Here is a 21,184-nt window from a genome sequence, read left to right on the forward strand (position 1 = left end):
TGCTGTGGGTTTTGGGTTGTCCGGGCTCATGGAGGGTTATAGAGAGGAGTGGCTACATCTTGAAGACCCTGCAAACAGTCCCACCCAAAACTTAGAGACAAATTTCTTGTGAACTACTGTCGCTCTACAGAATCTGTGTCCAAGAAAATGACACAAGTCTTTTTTTATTTTAGCTATAAAAGCATAATCATAATTAACCACTGGGAATGCTTTTGCTATAGATCAAAAGGTGATCAGAATGGGATTTTAGGAGGAGCACAGGTGTGCCTTGAAGTTCCCTTGAAAATGGAACATACATTTTTCATGCGTGTGGTAAATCCTTCGTGAAATATTTGTTAGTTGCACGTACTTATGAGATATGGGTGATGATGTTGTACAGGCCCTAACATCACACTTTCATCATTAGTAAAGTGTGAGTACTGACCTCTTATTGACCCTGCACACATGCTTCATGCAAAGGGTGTGCATGTGATACTGTAGGTACATGCCCATAGGAAGCCCATAATTATGCTCTGATTGTCTAATTTCCTCTTTCTAACAGTCAGGCTGCATGCAAGGAGCCCATATTTATCACCTAAACAATACTCTTGGCCCTCTTATGCAGGATACGGTCGAAAAAATAAAAATCCTGTGCAACTCGCCTGCATCTCACCACATCCCTACTTAGTCTTGTGTGTTGTTTACGTGTTCACTATGACCTGTCGTTTGCAGCATTCCCATAAAAAATGGTAAACATTTTTGTTCTACAGGTTTACCAAGGGGTCTTAGATCTCACTTTTTTGAGTGGGCCGCCTGCATGCACCATACAGGCCAAACCTAGCAGTAAGAGTAGTTGTAACCAAGCCTTTCAGAGGAAACTGTATTCACATGTATTAAAATATATTACCTTTGGCACACTAAAGAATTATTTTTTTTAAATGAAATACTGTTATTTTTGCAGCCCTTTTTTCTACCTGGAAGTCAGACGACTCAATCACGGAAGCACCATCTTTCTGTCCATGAGGCTGCCGCCCATTTCATGACGTCATCCTAGAGTCGACCTCTGCAACGTGTCTGCGTTTCACCCAGGAATACAAACAACATCCAAAGTATGTGCATGTTGTGCATGTAAAGTAAAAGCATTTTTGTTGATCACTGAGAAAGTGGGTGTGTGTGTTAGCCTGGGGGCGGTGCAGACTATTCCTAGAAGGGGCGGTTCCTCACTTATCTACATCACAATGTGAGAACCCGCAGGTTTTTGTGGATTTGGAGGGGCTGGCGCTGAGAGAGCAGATTTTTAGAGGAATACTCAGAAATGCGTGAATGGATTAAAATACCACTTCGAGGTTGTTGTTTTTTTTGTGAGGAATGAACATTATAATATACTTAAAAGCTCAAAAAAAGTTGATTTTGCATGACATAAGCCTTTAGACTTATAGCCTAATTTATATCTGACAACAATCCTCTACTACTATGCTTCCTATTCATACTCTACAAGAACAGAGACATTATCTGGGCTAACTGCCTGGGCTGAGAGAACAAAATAATGTCAATTCTTCCTCACAAATTTGAAATTCTTGCAACCTGTTCACATTAAACCACAGGAGATTCTTCTGTTCTTCGGGGAAAAAACTACAGTGTGACTCGTGAAGAATTTAAATAAGGGGGATTATTGTGAAAAGAATAGTACTGTGAAGGTGCTGGCTGATCTGACCTCAACTGACCAAGGTCTAAGTACACTTGTTTTCTTTTTGGATCACAGAGCAACAACAAAAGATCCTATACCCTCTATCAAACATGCTTTTATTCTTCTGTCAACTCCAAAACAGTTATCTCTAGCTTTGCACTTGCTTCAACACTTGCTGCGTGTCATGTGGGCTGCAGTGGGAGGGCCCACAAACACCAGCGTCAAAAAGCAGTACACATGATTCCCTATGAAAGAACAGACATTGACTGTGTGTTTGTGACTTGCTGCTTGTCAGCTTTCTGAATTAAAACCCTGTCCTCTTTTCTCCCTCCTGACGAGCTTTCAACTGGCATTTGCTTTCTTATTCTGAACAGCCCCTGTACCTTTGCCTTTTGCCTTCAGTAGAAGTGTCTCAAACTGAGACACTAGCAAACTTAAAGCTGAACTTGCAACTGTTTTTTAAGCGGCAACTAGCAATGCAACTTAAAGCTTTTTATAGTATTATTGGAGATTTGTGACGGTACTGAGAGATAAAATGCAAATGAACCCAACAAAGTCCCCTGTTTATGGGGTCCAGCTCTAAATGTCTGCTGTTCTTGATCTAATGACAAACATCAAAGATGCTGCACACCACGCAGCTTGTGGTGTTTGCACGCTTTATAAATATGTTCTGGGTTTGCCTCATAAAAGTATAAAATGTTCTGGGTAAAATGTCCAATAGCTTTGGTTCAGTCTTTGTTTCTGAACATTTGGTCAAGTTTGTTTTTTGTCTGTATTCGGTTTCCAGTTTCATTAGAAGTTTGATTATGTTGAGATCTTTCCATGATTCCTCTTTAGGCTTTACTTTGGTTCTGTTTAGTTGAATGAAATAGTTTGTTTTGGATTATCTACTTACTTCATCTGCATGATTTTAAATTACACCTAAATGGCCATTTAAGCTGAAACTTGAAAATGTTTTCTGGGTAGTGAAGTTGTTGTTTATTGGTTTTGGGAAAACATTTCAGGGTCAATATATTTTCATCCAGAATTTTAAACTGCAGTGACTCATTTCTGATGCAGACAGCTTTCCCTGTTAAGTTTGTACTTTACCTGATATCTGCAAATGTAGCATGCAGGTACATTGTGGTCACCAATGACAGCAAAGCTTTATTTCAGGCGGTTCCTATTGTGTCAGTAAAGCACTTTCAAAAGTCTTTCTATGAATTACAGCAGGTTGTGCTTCCATGGGTCATGAACACAAAGCGGTAGAATAAGTTTTTGTGGTCTAATAACGGCTTTTCTCTCATATTGCATTGGTGAATAATACAGTTATAACTGAAAAAAATATGTATAAAAGCAAAAATTTCCTTTAGAGATCCATTTCAACCATCTATTGATTTATTACAAAAGGGTTCCCAGTGGTCTTTTAATTATGATTATGGGATTTTTAGCGAAAATCACAAAGACTGTGTTGTTTTCTAGGACATAGTTTCAGCAGAAAGTTGGTAAGCCAGCCCCCTTTTCCCATTATCCTTCTGTTTACCTTTTCCAATCATCCTTCTGTAAAATACTTTACTTTTACAGACCCTTACAACCCCAACATAACATTAATTTGGGACTTGAACTAATATTGGAGCTATCCATCTGAACAGTTATAAGCCAGATGCCACCTCAGATGAAGAAAACAAAGACGTACACGGATCTATTTGTCTGGAAATGGATGGATCAGAAGGGAGCAGGGCAAGGAGCTTGTAACTGGCAGTAGATTTTAAGTAAAATCTGCTTCTGATTTGTAATGACTTGAATAAAGATATACACAGTTTAAATGTGTCCTCAATCATGTGGAAATGCTGCGAGAATATTTTAAAAACACCAAAAAAACAATTTTCATTGGAGAAATATAGAAAAAGGAATTGATTGTGGCTGCAATTGTTTGGCTTCCTCAAAAAGGTATAAATATAAATGTAGTCACTTAATCTAAATTCAAAAGTAACAGAACAACTCTAAGTCGAATGCAATTTAAATAGAACTGGCTAAATTCCCTATTCAGTTCGGTTTCTTGTTTTTCAAAGATGCACATAATGTTGTCTGTATTTCTGCATGCAGTTCAACTACATGAGTTCAAAAATCTCCAGCTATCTACTAAGCAAATTTTTAAATAAGAAAGAACGTTAAGTGTTTTGGAAAAATTAGAAACTTTTTTTTAAAATAAAAATATTCACCTAGAGTTGCCCTGATGCCTTTTTGCCCCCAAAAGATAAAGTCCTTGAGAAAACCTTTGAAAACACTGCTCGGTTTTATGTGTGTATAGTCCAGGTGAGAGCCGTTTCTTAAGTCTGATTCTTTAGAAGCGCGCGCGCGTGTATGTGTGAGTGTGTGTGTAAAAGGGGGGGGGGGGGGTGAGGATGAGAGCAAATGTATGAAAGACAGAGGAGGAGTGAGGGGGGGGGGTTGTAAAAAAGAATATAGAGTAAAGAGGAGTAGGAGGGGGTGTTTTAAAAGGATGGGGTGCACTTATGTGTGGGAGGAAGGAAGGTGGTGCAGCTGGAGGGCACCAGGAGGGGAGGGTGGGGGTCGGGAGGAGGGTTTTTTTTCAGTGGGAGGGGGGGGGGGGGGTATGGGGGGCGGAGACAGTATCCCCCGCCCTAGCGCTCGTCTCCAAGCTCAATTACCTGTTCTAGCAGAACTGATGCGAGCGCGAGTTTGCGAGCACGTGCCACGTAGGCTGGAAGAAAACTGAAACTACTACCAGGCGCGCGAGGACAAATAATTCTTTACATCTGATAAAAGAGCACGGTGTTTTTGTTTTTGTTTGTTTGTTTGGTTGTTTACCTTGAAATTTGACGGAGGATCTGACAGACCCGCGAGGATGCACTTGTTGTCAGCCAGATGCGCTTGTGCGCTGCTAATCCAGGCGCTCTTCTTTTGCCAAGGTAAGGCGCTACCTCCGTGTCCGGACACGCGTGGAAGCTGAAAGCTCTGACTGCAGGTGTCTCATAAACTCCCAGCTGCTCTTCCCACCACGCTTCCACCGGCGGGAACCTGAGCAGCAGCAATGTTGCTGTTAATCATTAAAAGTTGTGTTTCTGTTGTTGGCTGTTATACTTTATCAATCACTAAAGAAAATGTAATCATGAGCGCTTCAAATGAAGCCTATGCAGTATACATATACATATGTGTTATCTTACAAACTGTTTTATTGCATTCCAACTCTCATTCCTACCCCTCAAGTAAAAAATACTGAATCAATGCTTGGCGTAAAAAAGTGACTTTTCCTGCGGATAAACCCTCTGGCTGTCCAATTGTGCGTCTGCGGTCATCCACTCATGCGATGATGTCATTACCAGGGCGCGTTTTGTCCTGTTTCTGGAGTTTGTTAACTAAGCTGGCAGAAGAAGCTGCTTTTCTTGTTTGATTTATTATAATAATGAGCTGTGTGCACAAGGAAAGTATTCCTTACAGGCACACTTTGGTAATTACACATGTAGGCTTTTTTTAGGGTAAAGCAGACAGAAAATAATATATATTTTGGTTTTATTTGAAGTACAAACATTGTAATTTTGTCTTATTTAGCGTTTATTGTTTTAAAGCTTCAAATGTGGATTTTTTTCTAGTTTTTTGGAGGTCAACAGGTAGTGGCCCCATGTGTTAACATCTCTCATTCAGCTCAGCCATGAGCCCATTCTTTGGGAAACAGGCGGGAAGGTATGGTTCCACTCCGCCTTGTCACACTACAGTGGTGTCTGTTGTTGAAAATTAACACCACCCGCCACCCATCCGTCAAGCTCAGGTGGTTTGTTTGAGGGGAAACGAACAGACCCTTTGGGGTTGGATTTTGCACTACTTTGTTACTGCGTCTGGAGATGGAAGAAAGTCTGGATTTTATGGTCTTCTGCTGCCTAACACAATAGTCAAAATAAGCATTGGCTTACGAGGTGGTGAGAAAAAGAATCTGAGATGTGAATGTAAGGCGGGGGGTACAAATGAAAACAGGTGTGTTTACTTTGTTGGAACAACTGGAATTTGTAACAGCCCTCTTGTGTTTTGGCTCTAGATGGTGAGCCATGACCTGCAAGGAGATACAGTAGAAAAACAAGAGTTGATTTTGGGACAAAACGGTCCAGGAAGAAAGACGCATCTGTTTTTTTGTTCAACCTTTTGACTCTACTCCCCCGATCTCCACACCCACCCATCACTGCCTCCGTGCCCCTCCTGCACAGACAGACAGTGGACCGTGTCACAGCTGGTATTACTTGTCAGCCAAGTGGGGTTCTCCCTTTAGCTAATAGGCTAATGTCTGGTGAGGAGTCACCCAAATTACCTGAAATGTATTCAGCCCCCTCCTCCTCTTTCATCTCTAACTGGGTTATGTCAGAACTTGCTCGGTGAATGACAGCGATGTTGATCTGCAGGAAGTGGAGAGAATGGCTTTGATTGCATGTTTGGGTAGCATTCAACAATACGCTGTCCTGTTGGTGTGAATGCTGCTGGGGATCTTATGTTCCTTTGTTTTGGACTTATTCTACTCCATGTTTAAAGACTGCTTGTGGTCGTTTTCCTTTTTTTAAAGTCCCTCCCCAATACTCTTTTGAGTGTTCCAGGTGGTCTTTTAATAATAGAGTTTTTAGCCAAAATTAAAAAAAAATGTTTTTTCTAGGTCATAGTTTCTGCAGACCGGCAGGAGTTCATTTGAAAATTGCCCTTGAGTTGTGGGCGGGACTGTTGGTGCAGAGTGAGCTTCGCTTACTTCCCATCATCCATCTATTTGCACGCTTTCCAACTAGCTTACAGCCCCTCACAACCCTAACAACAAAAATAGCGAGCAATATTGTAGCCATCCAGCTGTACAGTTTTGAGCCACATTCCAGATCGGACACGGAAAACGATGTACATGAATCTATTTGTCCATTGAGACGACTATTGTTGTAATTATTGGCTATTAAAAAAAACTGAACTGAATTTGTCTGCATGTGGATGTATCGGAATTGGGCGGAGCTTGTGGTCTGCCAGTTGTAGCTTCTACGTTACTGCTACAAACGTTTTCAAGCTGCATTTTTTCCATCTGCTCCTGATGACAATGAATTGAAAAAAGAAATACTCAGAAATGCTATTTTAAATTTATATATATGCCCTACATCATTAAAAACAATCCACATATCAAAAACACCAAAAGCACATTTTTCATCGGAGTGGCTCTTTAAAATGATTTTTGTGGCTGTGTAACTTTGCCGCGCATTTCAAATTTTAGATGTAAATAGAGAAACGTGCTGCATATTATTTTTGCCCCTGATTTCCAGTCATAATTATTAGTTGATAGCCTTCCTCAAAAGTTGAACTGGTTGCATGGAAAGCACAATCAATCCAAACTGATTACCGTATATAGAAATACAAGAAAGTAAGAACTAAAGTAGGATGTAAAAGTTGTAATTTCACTAAAAGCGTTTTGAAGTTCCCTATTAATCCCCAGCTCCTCACTTTTTTTTTTTTTGTAATAGAAATGCTTGAAATACTCCCCAATGTGACATCTATGGAAGTTATTATCCTGCTGGATGCTTAACCCAAATTAGGCACCTCATAATGTCTCTCAAAAGGCTCTGAAGGGCTCTCAGTGCTCTGTGTGGAGAGAGATGGTGAAGTGGAACCTTTTCTAGCAGCACACCGTTACTAACACTTGTTTTTTTGGATGAGAAACACGGCGCACAAAACGTGAGACGCTATTACTCATCGAGGAGGCACAAAGCAAGTGAGATATAAGAAGGAAACAGATGTTCGGCGAGGAGAAAGAGGTTCAATCGTGGCCCTTGTGTTCCTCTGGGCCTGCATGAAAACGTTAAATTGGGAAAGGGGTGAGCTGAAGGCAGAGATGCGACGGATGCATGCTCCTGAAAGACGACAGGCACGCTCAGGCAGGCCGGGCTGCACTGTAAATTAAAGCGGCATTTGCGTGGAGGGCCCAGTGTCGTGTCCCACCAGGGGGTCGCAGAATTCCAAGCGGAGCCCCTGGCAGCGGCGCTTTATGGTCAGGATGCGAGGATCAGGCTTGAATGACAATCAGCATTTTTTAACATGGCATTGAAATGATCCCAGGCGATAAAAATACATATGATAGAAAACTAAAAATAACTTCTGATGAAAGCGAGACGGGGGTGTTGCATGGCCTTTTTTTTCTTTCTGAAACAGCACCAAAGAGGAGCTTTGATTACACTTCTTCAAGTGAGAAAAGCTCATGTCAGCTGACCGTTAGCCTGATTTACTCCTTTAAGAGGAGAAGCTCTGAATATCAAAGTTTCTGAGAAATCAGACTGGTGCATCACCTGCTCCCCAGAGACATGATGCTTCCCCGCCATATGGCGTATAGCCTGCAGAGGAGGGGGGTGTTCACTTACACAATGCATCTAAATGTGGTAGTTTTATCTATAGACCTGTGTGCAGAGTGGGCATTTAAAACTCTTAGTTCTGATGTAACACAGTTTCTAACTGCTGATTTCTTTTGTTTGTCAACCTTATAATGAGCAAAAGCACGCTCATGCTGCTCTCCACCCCCAGCAGGGCCACTGAACAGGTGGAGGAGTGTTGGTTTTTGGGGGGCTGTGAACAAGGAGTGGTGTTGGCCAACCCTTTATGATCCCTGTTTGTGTGTACAGTTGTCGGAAGGACAGCCTGTTCCCATCATTCACTCTAATTCAAAAGCTGACTATGGGAGCCTCGTTATTCAGCAGTTGTTCACGAGAAAAAAAGGGGGGGGGGGGCAGTTTTAAGTTTTATTCTTCAATCCAAAACGAAAACCAAAACATCACCACCGGATTAGAACGCTCCGGAAGAAATATGAGCCACGGCGTGAGCATGTGGAGCTTCCTGCGTGTCACTGCGAGCAATTTCCTCCCCGCTGGACTCGCCACGCTGGGAGATGCACGTGTGTGTCTTTGCCTCCCGAAAATGAAAAAGACTTGTGCGGCAAAAGTAATCATTCCCAGGCAATGACTCAATGAGGAAAAGGCTCTTTTGTTTGCCGGGGACACTTTTACACACAGTATTATCAGGAAGACAGCAGCCGGCGAATCTTAATTACACTTTGGTGATTGGTTCAACTCACTTTTACTAGCTTTTTTAGAGTGGAAGATACATTAAGTTTTTATAATCCCTGCCGGTCTAATTTGCTGGTCAGGTGTAAAAAAAATACTATCCAAACTTCTACTAATTAGACTTGTTGGAATTGTCACGTGTGTAACATCCTGAGTGAGAGTGCTTTCAACAAGAGTAGATTCTTTTGTTTCCCATTTACATGCAGGTTGATCTGCCTAGAAAATAATGGTTTATTTGTTATCCGACAGGAGGGAGCGCAGTTCTTTTGTTTCACCTCCAAAGAAAGACCTAACAACAGGAGAGAGAAGGCTCTCCTCTGCAGTGGCGCTTCTCTCTTTGTGCAGGGATGCTCCCATTTAAATGCATGAAGCCGGCCTTGGTTTTGGTGAAAGACCAGCGGTGCTATGAAATTGGGAAACCCCCTTGTTTCTGAGGTTGTTTCCGTCTTTTGTCATTGACGCCCCCCCTCCCAGCTTTCACTGGATTCCTGTGGACTCCCGCCGACTGTATTGTGACGCCGGCTCTTTTTAAACAAATGAGTGTAAGATGGTGACTTCTTGTTGCCGCTCCACTCTCCCCTTTTGTCATTAATATGGAACAGCACACACCCCTTGGAGAGGGCACGGAGTCGCTGCTGCCAGTCCTCACATGTGCAACCTGGAAAAGTGGGGTTGGAGGAGGGGGTTGGGGGATGCCTCCCCCTCCATTTGAAAAGCTTGCGACCACACCCTTCTTTAACGGGACCTGAATCTTTGTTCAAATTCAGTTATCGTTCTGTTTTAAATGAATTCTTTTAGTGGCTTCCATTATCTGTGATGGTGACGATCGGGCCTCCAAGAATAGATTCAGAAAATGTAGGAGGCTATAGGATAGGTGCTAATGCCACTTTTGTTTTGTAATGTGATGTAATGGATTGCTTTTTCTCTTTACATCTTTATCTCTGTGGATAAAACAAAAGCGATGGGAGCACCGCTGACAGCAGGAACCACATGGGACCAGCGGCAGCAGCTTCTCTTATTGGTCCATAAATGGAGTGGGAGTAAAAGACAAAAATGGCTGCCTTCATTCACCATAAAATGACAATTTCTGCTGTTTTTGAGGGGAATCCGAGAGGTCTCTAATCTTTTTTTAATCAAACCTTTTATTCTGCTTCAACAAAGGTTCAAAAGAGTCGGGCGAGTTGACACAGCTCTTGTAGAAAAGGTGAAGCATTCAGTTCAAGCCTGGGGGCAGCTAATAAAATGACATGAAGTTTTGTCTTCAGGTTCATGTCTGAATCCCTCTGTGTTAGATCCAAAGCCAGTTTGCAAATTGAGAAATCACTATTCATCCTTACAGTATGTGGTGGTTTTTTATGATTAATTTAAGAATTGCACAGATTCCCAGCTTTTACCGCCCTTTTGATTCTAAAGAGCGGGCTTTTCAGTGGGCATTTGACCTCATTAGTCACATTCTTGCCATTTAAAAAGCCGGTTCTTTGTGCAGTGGCAATGTCCACCAGCCTTCTGTCACAGACTGCAGCAGCAAGCTGCAATGCCTGAAGCCATCTCAGCATATGCTGCTGTATTGAACTTGCAGGAGACAGGCCTTTCCATTCAGAAAGCCTCTCTTTCACAGGGGGGTGTCAGAGTAAATGTCTCATTGAAATTAAAAGCCTGTCATTCTCCTTGTGTCCAAGCAACAAACAAGTGAAAGGATTAAAAAAGGTTGACCTGTCTCTGTGGGTCATTCAATACCCTTCTGACTCCCATAGACCTTTTACACGCATTAAAAAGCCACAGGGATTTTTTTTATTTTTTAAATATGCTTAATATTTAACATCCTGTTACTATTCTCTCTGATGTAAATCAAGCTTTTGTTCTAGTACCCACAGATCCACTGACTGCAACATTTTTATATAACGCTTTAAAATTTAGATGAAAGTTTGATAAGGCTTGTTGTGCATAGAGGAAACGGAAGAAAAAATACTGCATTTCTACTGTTATTATCTCTTTGTTCAGATGTGTGGTGGGAATCACAGACCAGCTTGTGTGACGCACATTTCTAACAGTCATTTTGCATCAATCAATACATTCAATATCCTTTCTCAACTTCTTTTTACATGCTGGTGGCAGTTCATCAATTTTTTAGCAAGCAAACAGGAATTAAGAGAACTCGGCCAGTCACAGAAAGGAAAGTCAAAAAGCAGATTTATTGGGTTATGTAAAAATGTTATCACAGAAGACATATCTTTTTGTGATCTGTTTCTCTGAGGAAGTCTTGACAAAAAGAATTTGAATTACAGAGTCAGCTTACACCCTAGTGCCTAACCCTTGTTAATCCTGTAAATAAATGGGAAAAAAGATTACAATTAGGAGTGCTTTAACTGTCAGGTAGGCCACAGGGAATCAGCTTGAATGGAGGGAATTTCCCAAATTTTGTATTTCTTTTTTATTTGGTTTTACACTCAAGCTTCATGCAGTCACAACAGCCGCTCTTCAGAGGGCAGAATAAACAAAAACAAGCTCTAAATGGGAAGAAAGGAATAGAAAAGAAAGAACAGCTAGCTCATACTGTTCTTCATAAATTAATAAGACAATAGTTTTCATATACTGATAAGCCGATTTCTACACCACTTTTACAGAATAGACATTTTCCGACCTTTTAACATTTCCCACTTTTCCAAAGTTGTGCTGCAAGAGTTTAATTTCACAGCGCTCAAATTTTTTATTCTCTTTGTTTTGCTAGGGTCTTTGGTCCCAATAATACTTTATTTTTTGGACTATGAGTTGCTCCAGAGTATAAGTTGCAGCAGCCAAAAAAATGCATAATAAAGAAGAAAAATTATACATAGATTGCACTTTTGGGAGAAATCTTTTAACAAAGTATTGACATTTCATCTTAAAAGGCCAATCATGATAAAGGAATAGATAACAAGTATAGACTGAATTATAGTCTTCACTACCATAACACATTGATGCTTAGCAGCTTCATGAAACATAGGAGGAATCATGTATATTACCGTAAGATATGAACAATTATTCAGACAACCATAGCATAAAGAACATGTTAACAAGTCAACTAAACTCTTATTATCACTTCAAATCACTTGTCTTCATCATCAATTCCGCCATAAGGTAGACTTGCCTCAAAAAGCGAAACCAGTCAACGCAGTGACAACAGCGAAAGACTGGGTGTATGTTTCAGAAAAACAGAGCCTCATAAATCACAACTTCAGCTCTTGTTTTTTGCGATAACAGGAAATCTTCTGCATTCCGGTCCATGAACAGTTTAGACTTCCTCCTTGGCCTTGGGCTATGTCCTTCTTCATGTGAAACTGCTTTGAAAAGCTTTGATGCATTCTAAGAAAATGTGATCCTCAAAACAAGTCCCAGTCATCTTGGAGAACTAAAAACCCTGTTTCTGTTGATTCACACAGTGCTCCTCTGCCTGTCATCTTGAGGATCATCATTTTTGAAACTTGCTGTGCTATTTCCACTCATTATCTCATTACAGGTCATGTTCCACATGATACTAGAGATCCATTCCACTGTTGTTTCATTGCAAGATTACTGTAGTTTCTATTTCTTCCAGTATCACTTTATGTCAGACTACAGATAAAAGTGGCTGACCATTGTCAGCTTTGTGCAAGTTATTTCTATTGTTTTGGATTCACAGTCTGCCTCATTAATGATCCCGCCCACAATGACCAAGAGTTTGCCTATGGTTCTATGTTCTCTTCGTTGTTCCACTACTGGACTTTGCTGTCTTCTTTTGAGCCTGAAAGTATTTATGTAGTAGCGCCTCACCTTGGTCAGCAGGAGCAGCAGTTAAATTTTGGGATTCAAAAAAATGTCTGTATAGTGAAATTAAAGGCACATTCCAACTATATGTTTATCTATTGTAGAAGCATTCCCAATGGTCTTTTAATTATGATTATGCAGTTTTAGGCCAAAATCACAAAACCTGTTTGTTTTTTTTGTACATATTTTCTGCAGAGCGACAGGAGTTCCTTAGAAATTCACCTGTAAGTTGTGGGCGGGACTGTCGGCGTGGAGCATTCCTCCACTGATATTTCCTGCTCCAGTGCAACAGAAATAGCAAGCAGTATTAAGGCCCGTACACACTGGGACGAATATTCGCCAGGCGTTATTCACCCGTGTTTTTCGCCACGTTTTTGTGTTCACACCCAGGCGATTTTCGCTGACGATGAGCCGAGCGAACATGCAATTTCATTCCCTGACATTAGATGGCGCTTAATGTAAACAGAAATACTCCTGTACACAAGGTGGCGCTGCGCAACTTTAAGCTTCTTAAAGTTGCTTTTCACTCAGAAGAAGAGAGCAAGTATTACGCGCTTGTCAGAATAATACAAGGAAAACAGGAATATTTCAAGCACCAGTAGCTCCAACTGGTGCTTGGTTCGGGGATATTTTAGAATATCTTTCATTATTTCTTCGCGGCAGTGTAGACGCTACTTGGCGTCTATCTTCTTCGCTGGTATGTGTGCTCAGCAAGGCAGTTTTGTGTTTGAGCGCCCCCAAGTTGTGTTTCACTGTAACTTCAGAAGCTCCAGACACGTGTGCATAAGCGCCATTCTCATTGGTCGAATAGATTTCGACGCGAGGCGTCAAAAAAAAAAGAAAAGAACCCGAGGTTTGTTTTTTTTTGACGCTTTGACGCGTAGCGTTTTTTCGCGTCGGTGTGCACACTCTCATTGGTGCCCTTTGTTAAGTCACGAGGCGTTAAACGTCGGCGAAAATCGCCGGCGAAATTCCTCCCGGTGTGAACAGTACGGTGGCCCAGAAGGGTCACAACACAACACATTAACTTTATACACAACACACTAACTTTACACACAACACATTAACTTTACACACAACACATTAACTTTATACACAACACACTAACTTTACACACAACACACTAACTTTACACACAACACATTAACTTTACACACAACACATTAACTTAACACACAACACATTAACTTAACACACAACACATTAACTCACAACACAACACAATAGCTCACAACACAACACATTAACTCACAACACAACACAATAACTCACAACACAACACATTAACTCACAACACAACACGTTAACTCATGGCCCAGAAGGGTCACAACACAACACATTAACTTACCTCACAACACATTAACTCACAACGGAAGTAAAGCAGCAATTGAAGTGCTTTTATTCTGAAATTTCTACTGGGCTGAGCAGCTAACTACCTAACAGAAAGTAATGTCACAGTGAGCTGTGGAGGGAGCATGTTATTGCTACAAGAGAAGCTAGCAGCAGTGTTGCCAGAAACTTTGTCTTTACTACGGTTCTCCTTCCTCTAAACACACACAATATGAACACACACTCCTCCCTCCGCTCTGACCCCCCCCCTCTGTCGCTGCACGCGCGCTCCTCTCCTCTCCTTTTTTCCCCTCTGTCCTGTGTGTGCGTGTGTGTTGGGGACTGCACGTGCCTGTGTGAGAGGACGGAGCGGAAAAAAGGAGAGGAGAGGAGTGCGTGCAGCTCCCTCCACAGCTCACTGTGACTTTACTTTCTGTTAGGTAGTTAGCTGCTCAGCCCAGTAGAAATTTCAGAATAAAAGCACTTCAATTGCTGCTTTACTTCCGCTGTGAGTTAATGTGTTGTGAGGTAAGTTAATGTGTTGTGTTGTGAGTTAATGTGTTGTGTTGTGAGTTATTGTGTTGTGTTGTGAGTTAATGTGTTGTGTTGTGAGTTATTGTGTTGTGAGTTAATGTGTTGTGTGTTAAGTTAATGTGTTGTGTGTAAAGTTAATGTGTTGTGTGTAAAGTTAATCTGTTGTGTGTAAAGTTAGTGTGTTGTGTGTAAAGTTAGTGTGTTGTGTGTAAAGTTAATGTGTTGTGTGTAAAGTTAGTGTGTTGTGTATAAAGTTAATGTGTTGTGTTGTGACCCTTCTGGGCCACCGTAGAACAGGCCTTTAGAGCTATCCAGCCGTAGAGTTTCAAGGCGAATGCCGTTATAAAAACACACACAAAGAAAACAATTTCACCTTCCAGTGAAAGACTGAGTGCAAGTTTAAAGACACCTTCCTGTGTAGTTCTGTTATATCCATCTGAACCTCTACGCAAGTGGTGGCTTTTTGCTGTGCCGTTGAGCAACAACAGAATCTGGGTTTGAACTGAACTTGTGGATAAGTGAAAGGTGTTCTTTTGTGTATAAACAGAAACATATTGCCTTTATGTTCATCTCCTTTGCCTAAGCTCATAAGGTGGGTGAAAGAAAGGCTTCACTGTTAATTGAATTTAATATTTAATCAATTGGGATGTCCTGTAAGGTCAACTGTTTATACTAAGGCAGAACATCGAAACATTGCACAAAGCAGTAATTTAGAAGAATTGTTCTATTTATTACATTACTTCCTATATGATGTGAGCAATAAATATATTAAGATGAAGCCTTATAACAGTGAAAAATATAGTGAAGATTAGACGTTTTACATCTAATTGCGGCAAATCATTTTCAAGATCAGGCTAACAAAAACTTGATGTACATAAAGTGCTGAGGAGACTGGAATATTTATGGGAAAGCAGCTTAGATTTTCTATTTTTTTAAATGCAAGGAAATCTCAGGATTACCTGTTTTACTGTGAGGAGGTTGCCAAAGCACGCTCATGAAAGCAAAGCCAAAGCAAACTGGTAATCCAGACCAAGTCAACATCACAGCGTTGGTTTGTTCTCACAGGCGGGCAGTGTTTGTTCAAACAATATTATTTCCCAGAGGGTTTCTCATAAGTACAAAACTTTGTTACCTGGGTAGCATTTCTTCGCATGGTTGAGGGATTTGCTCTGTGCCTCATATGTTTTAAAAATATTCAATTCAATTCAACACAGTAACAACTTCCAAAGACCAGCTCTTTTTTTAAATCATTATGTTAATGCCTGCCTGGCTGTGTTTTCTGTAATCCTACAGCTTTGGCGTGTATGCCTTATTATTGTCTAAAGATGATGATTCTGCACAAAATGTGTCAATAAAGTTATCCAGATCTGACCTTTGAATAGTAGCAATTTTTAAAAATCCCATTGTTAGTGCGAGTCATTTTCTTATTTTAAAAGGGGTTAGGATCTTTTCACAATCTTACACAGAAAAAGTTCAGTCATCATTGCTGAACCAAGAGCTTAGAAGATTGCACTTTTGTTCAGATGCCCCATATTCCTCTGTAACTTTGAAGTTTAGATCAAGATTATAGGTTCATGTTCAAAGCTGGAGCACCAAGAGAGACTCTGGATTGGTTCATAGCAAAGGAAAGACGTAATCCTACTTAGTAGGTTAATTTAAAAGAGATGACTCTACAGTCTGTTTTTGGTGCCTTTGAACTGGGTTGGCTGCTGGTTAGCAGTTGTGGTTAGCAACCAAGAATTCCTGTCTGTCAGTCAAGGTTCTTCCTTGTTTATGCTTTACTCAGGTATGGGTCACAAACTCTGTTTGTTTTCCATTCAACACAAGTGAAAAATAAGAAAAACAAGGAAATCCTCTCCACTCCAATAAAAATGATGTATTGGGTGTTCTTAACATGTTCTTGAAGCATTTTTCTTATAATGGAGGACACATATAAAGAAAATGAAGATTAAAACTGCATTTCTAAGTATTTTTTTTCAAATCATGGTGAATCAGAAGCAGATGAAAAAAATGCCGTTTGAAAAGTGCTTGTAGTGGTTGTGTGCAAACTACAATTGGCAGCCCACAAGCTCCCTGCTCCGCTCCATTTCAATGCATCCACTTGTAGACGACTAGATCCAGGTACGTCTCTGTTTTCCTTGTTTGTGCTGACATTTGGCTCCAAACGGTATAGTTGGACAGGTCTGATATTGCGCATCATTGTTTGTTGCACCAGTAATGTTAGGTTGGGTTTATGAGGGGCTGTAAACTAGAGGATTAGCTTGCAAATATAGAGATGATAGGAAATTAGCGGAGGCTGACTCTGCGCCAATGTCCCTGCCCACAACTCAGAGGCAAATTTCGAATGAACTTCTGCCACTCTGCAGAATCTATGTCCTAGAAAAGGACAGTTTTTTCTGATTTTGGCTAAAAAATGGCAAAATCATAATTATTAAACCACTGGGAACACTTTTAAAATAGAAAGATCGAAAGATGATCAGAGTGGGTCTTTAACGATGTAGCATAAGCAGCACAGGACTTGAGTGTCAGTGTGGTAACTCCACATATGTAGTTTAAAAAATACTGCATCGTGAAGGCTTTGAGTTTATTTTGTCTTCTTACTGCTGCTGAACCGAGTACTGCAGATTTCCATTGGCAGAAATAAAATTGTTGAGACAGTTTTTTCACTTTCTACACAAATCCCAAAATTAAAGCCTAAGCTGCATCACCGTGTCCTTAGATGAACTCATGACCCTGTTTGCCATAGACCTAATGGCTTTAAGTTTTTACCTAAAGCTGTGCTTTGAAGGAAATCGGTGCTGCTAACGTTACATGTGTTTCCCACCCATGGTGTGTGAGCTCTTTAATGCTCGTATTTAAAAAAAATGACTGTGAAAAACTCATGAATTGTAGCTTTAGTTTAAATAATCTAAATCTTGAGGCTCAACTGCAGCTCCTCTTCGCTCCTGGCATGACTCAGCGTTCAGAAATTCTGGTTAAGCATTACCTTAGCTCTCATTTACACAGCTTAACCAAACATCTGTTGAAGAATAATCTCCATGTTCTGCCACAGTTCATCAGCACAACAGATCCACTCAGCCAGACTTATCTGTGCAGCTCCCAGTGCCCCAAACTATGAGGATCTGCCAGTTAGAAAGATACCACCATTCATTGTTTTATGCACTGTTCCGAATTCCAGTGAATATGCAAAAAATACTCAACTTATTTTTATCTGTGCTGTTTTTTCTCTTTATCTATGTTTTATGCGAGACTAAGTAAGAACCGTGCAAACAGGTCTCTAGTTCGTTAACCTCTGTAAGCTTTTAATACAGAATATACTAGATTCATCCAGATTATTGATTTTTTTTTACCTTTATTGGGAAACTTTCTGCACTACAAACCCTGATTTCAGTAAAAGTTCTCAAAACTCAAGGCGCAACTGTTCTAATCAAATTGAAGTCAAGTAAAGAATTAAACATGTAATAACTTAAAATAAAAAAAAGTTGTGTTACTCAGAAACTTGAATCTTATTTATTACTTTTGATTGCACTAAACTTTAAAACGTATTTTAAAATTCTATGTTTTTATTTGTTCTATCCAGTTATTTTGAATAAATGCTATACTGATGCCAATAAAGTTTACACTTAAACAAATGTTGTGTAAACCTTAAGGTTATATACTTTTTTAAATGTGTTTTTTTTTTGTTCCCAATACATAAAAATCACCACTGAATAATCTAAAAACGTATCTAAGAACCTCCGGTTTGGTTGTTTAAAAGGGAAATACAAATTTGATGCTAATGATAATAATGCATACTCTCCAGCATTGATTGATAGTTATTATGGAGTATCAATCATACTTTTCTTTCTCTGACAACTGACTGGTGTCATGGGAGCTCTGGTCTCTAAGCCCCCACTTTTATCCGGCCTTGCCGTTTGTAGCAGCTCTTTCTTTACGGTTGCTTGAAGGGGAAAACCTGTGCAGACGATCCCGGAGGACGACTCTTGAGCTCTCCAGGCCACGTTGCAGATGTTGTGAACATCTTTCCGTGGTAGAACATGTGTCGGTACCTTTTGCTTATTGACAGCTTTTTGTTGTGTGGGATGTTTCACCGCTTCCCGTACATTTTTTGTTTGTTTTTTTGCTGTCAGACATGTCTTCGAGGCTTTTTGTGCCCATGTTTGGAATGCTGAACACATGAGGCAGAGGGGTGGGGGAGTAAAATCTTTTAGCAGGAGGGTGGAGGGTTAAAAGCACTTATCTTGATGCATAGCTTCTCTTCTCATCATGGTGAAAGAAGAAAATGTAATGACTGACACTAATTGAATTATATTAAAGGTCCATGGAAGGACTGTGTCCCATCCCGAAATACATAAATTCGGTTATCTCATTTTGCTGAAACAAAAGGATTCCTATAACAAAAGAGCGAGCCGGGTTATTGTTTTGACAGTATTAATGGCCCTGTGTAGACAAAAGACAAATTGCTGTCTGGATGTAAGTGAATTTCTAGCACAATAACAAACAAATCCTTTTATAGAAGATACAAAAAGCTTCACACACTCCCAAAAAAAGTAGCTTGGAGTTCCCACCACTAAAGCTTTGCAGTAAGTTTGTGTTAGCAGTCCATTCTCCATGTGAACCTCAAAGTCCTGAAGACTGTGGTATACCAGTATGCTAATCTGCAGCCTTTCACAGCGGGGCTTCAAAGCAGACATTGGTCAATGGGTATTAAATGTAAAACCACAAAGATTCCATGTGCAAGCAGGTACATAATCCTTTGTATGTTTTATCTGCATTCCATGTATTCCTCCCACTACTTTCTGCTCTGTTTAGCCAGCAGAGGCTTTAAGAAACCCCCCCTCGAGCTAAAACGTTGGGACACAATTTGAAACCGTCATGGTCTCCTAACACCTACCAGGCTGCTGGACTTATTGGAATGGGGAGAGCTGCTTTCTCTTGTTTCACAGAAGCGGGTTAGAAGGTCAGTTCTGTCATTTTTGAGTGTGCAAACACATACACACGACTAATGGGAGAGCGCGAGCTCCGAAATTACCAAAGATGAAAGCTACAAGAGTCATCTGCCGAACAAATGAGAATTCCTACCTGGTAATGTTTCACATTGTTTACCGCTTTGCAATGGCAAAGCACACACATTACTGTCACAGAGGCGAGGTGGGCTGACTTACATTCAGAACACTGACAAAACAGCTGCACGCATTTCCATAAATCATTTGCTCTGAATTGGGAAAATATTAACCCATGTGCTATGAAGCGTCTAATGAAGCATCTAAAGGTCAAGAAGTGGGTTTTTTCATTTCCACCCAAGTGGAAAAGTGAGGGCCCTTGGCTTCATTCCCACCTTTGTCTTTGCAGTCTAGGTTGGGGCTGCTTACGATTTTGTTGCCAGTATCCATTTACCCTCAGCACAAGCGTGTTGTGGCAGCAGATTTGATTGGTATCCTTAGGCACCACCTGACACTGTAATATACTCATACAGATAGCATAATGGTAAACACAACAGCTCCCTGAGGACAGATACACTGCAAGCATTCAAAGGATTCGCTGCTGAGTGGAGGTGTGGGGGCAGGGAATAACTGGGCGCGGCCGCCTTTCCAGCAGAAGCTGCACTGGTGATACAGACAGACGTCTGTGCCAACAAGAGCTGGCTGTAGTTGTGTAAATAGTTCAATCTATAGCTGCCCATTGGGTTTTATAGCTCAAGGAAAAACAATAATCATAATTTATTGAATACACCACCAGTGGCAGGAGGAAGCTTTTTTAGTCTAATGGTTCATTAAATGCAATATGTTGTGCATTAGGGTTTTAGTGAGGGCTGCAGCTAACAGCTTTTTGGAAATTATTATCAACATGTGCCGCTGTTTCAAGCTGAAAATGATGCGGAAATTAATATCAAGTGTTATCAGAGTCCAATCTGTGGGTATTATCTTGTAAATGATATTAAATACATAGATTAAACACAAGGATATCTCAATGACAGTACCTCTGTCCAAACAATAAAGTCCTCTTGTAATAATAGAAAAAATTATATCAGTAACTGACAAAACCCATGTATCAATAAAGGCTATGTAAGATCATTTATATTAGTACAAAAGTTTTACTATAATAAAGTGTTTTAAACAATAAGTTGCAAACTTTCTTTCAAAAAGTCATATTCATATTTCACCAATGCCACAAATTTCAATGTAAGTATAAAGTATACTATTTTTGTTCAATATTCCTTATATACAATAGACTTCTTGACTCCACACCCATTTGTGTTCATCCTCAAGTGCAAATTTCAGATGCCAGAAGTGTTGTATAACAAAAGAAATATGTTTTGATATTTTTCTTAAGTATCAAAACACATCAAATAAGATGTGAACACGCTAATGGCATGCATTGAGGTTGGAGGCTGGTGAGGCACTGATTCTTTTCAGAGTCAGATTTACAAATATACAAACTCAGTGTATTTGCAGAGTACTGAATGTGTTTCATATCTCATCAGCATTCCTCTTATAAACATAACAGGTTCATTTTGGGCCAAGAATGTAAAACGCACGGCAGTTCAGTATTTTTCCTAAAAACACCAAGGTGGTGGCTACAGATTATAACATAGACACAGCAGCACGGAAGGATGCATGCCTTCTCATGGTAAATACAAACCAAGCATGTCAAGAACGTGCTGAACTTGGTTTCTTGAATGCGTTTTTAGCATACAGTGTTCAAACGGGTCTGTTGCTACTAATACTGTCAGGAACTGGTGGTGTAGGAGCCCAAAATGCAGGAGACCAGACATGGTGGCAGAAACTTAAAATATTTAAAGAATAAACTG

The 21,184-nt window shown here is 40.4% G+C and overlaps 1 protein-coding gene across 1 annotated transcript in view; it reads left to right on the top strand.

Moving 5' to 3' along the window:
• Window positions 1–4,311: 4,311 nt before the first annotated feature.
• The window catches only part of LOC101169470 (CD166 antigen homolog A), a 48,509-nt gene continuing 31,636 nt past the window's right edge, over window positions 4,312–21,184 (top strand). The window contains exon 1 of the mRNA XM_004075351.3: window positions 4,312–4,578. Coding sequence (XP_004075399.1) covers window positions 4,515–4,578 — 64 coding nt within the window. The 5' untranslated portion in view covers window positions 4,312–4,514. The remainder of the gene's footprint in view (window positions 4,579–21,184) is intronic.

This window comes from Oryzias latipes, chromosome 13 (assembly GCF_002234675.1).
Source record: "Oryzias latipes chromosome 13, ASM223467v1".
NCBI lineage: Eukaryota > Metazoa > Chordata > Actinopteri > Beloniformes > Adrianichthyidae > Oryzias > Oryzias latipes.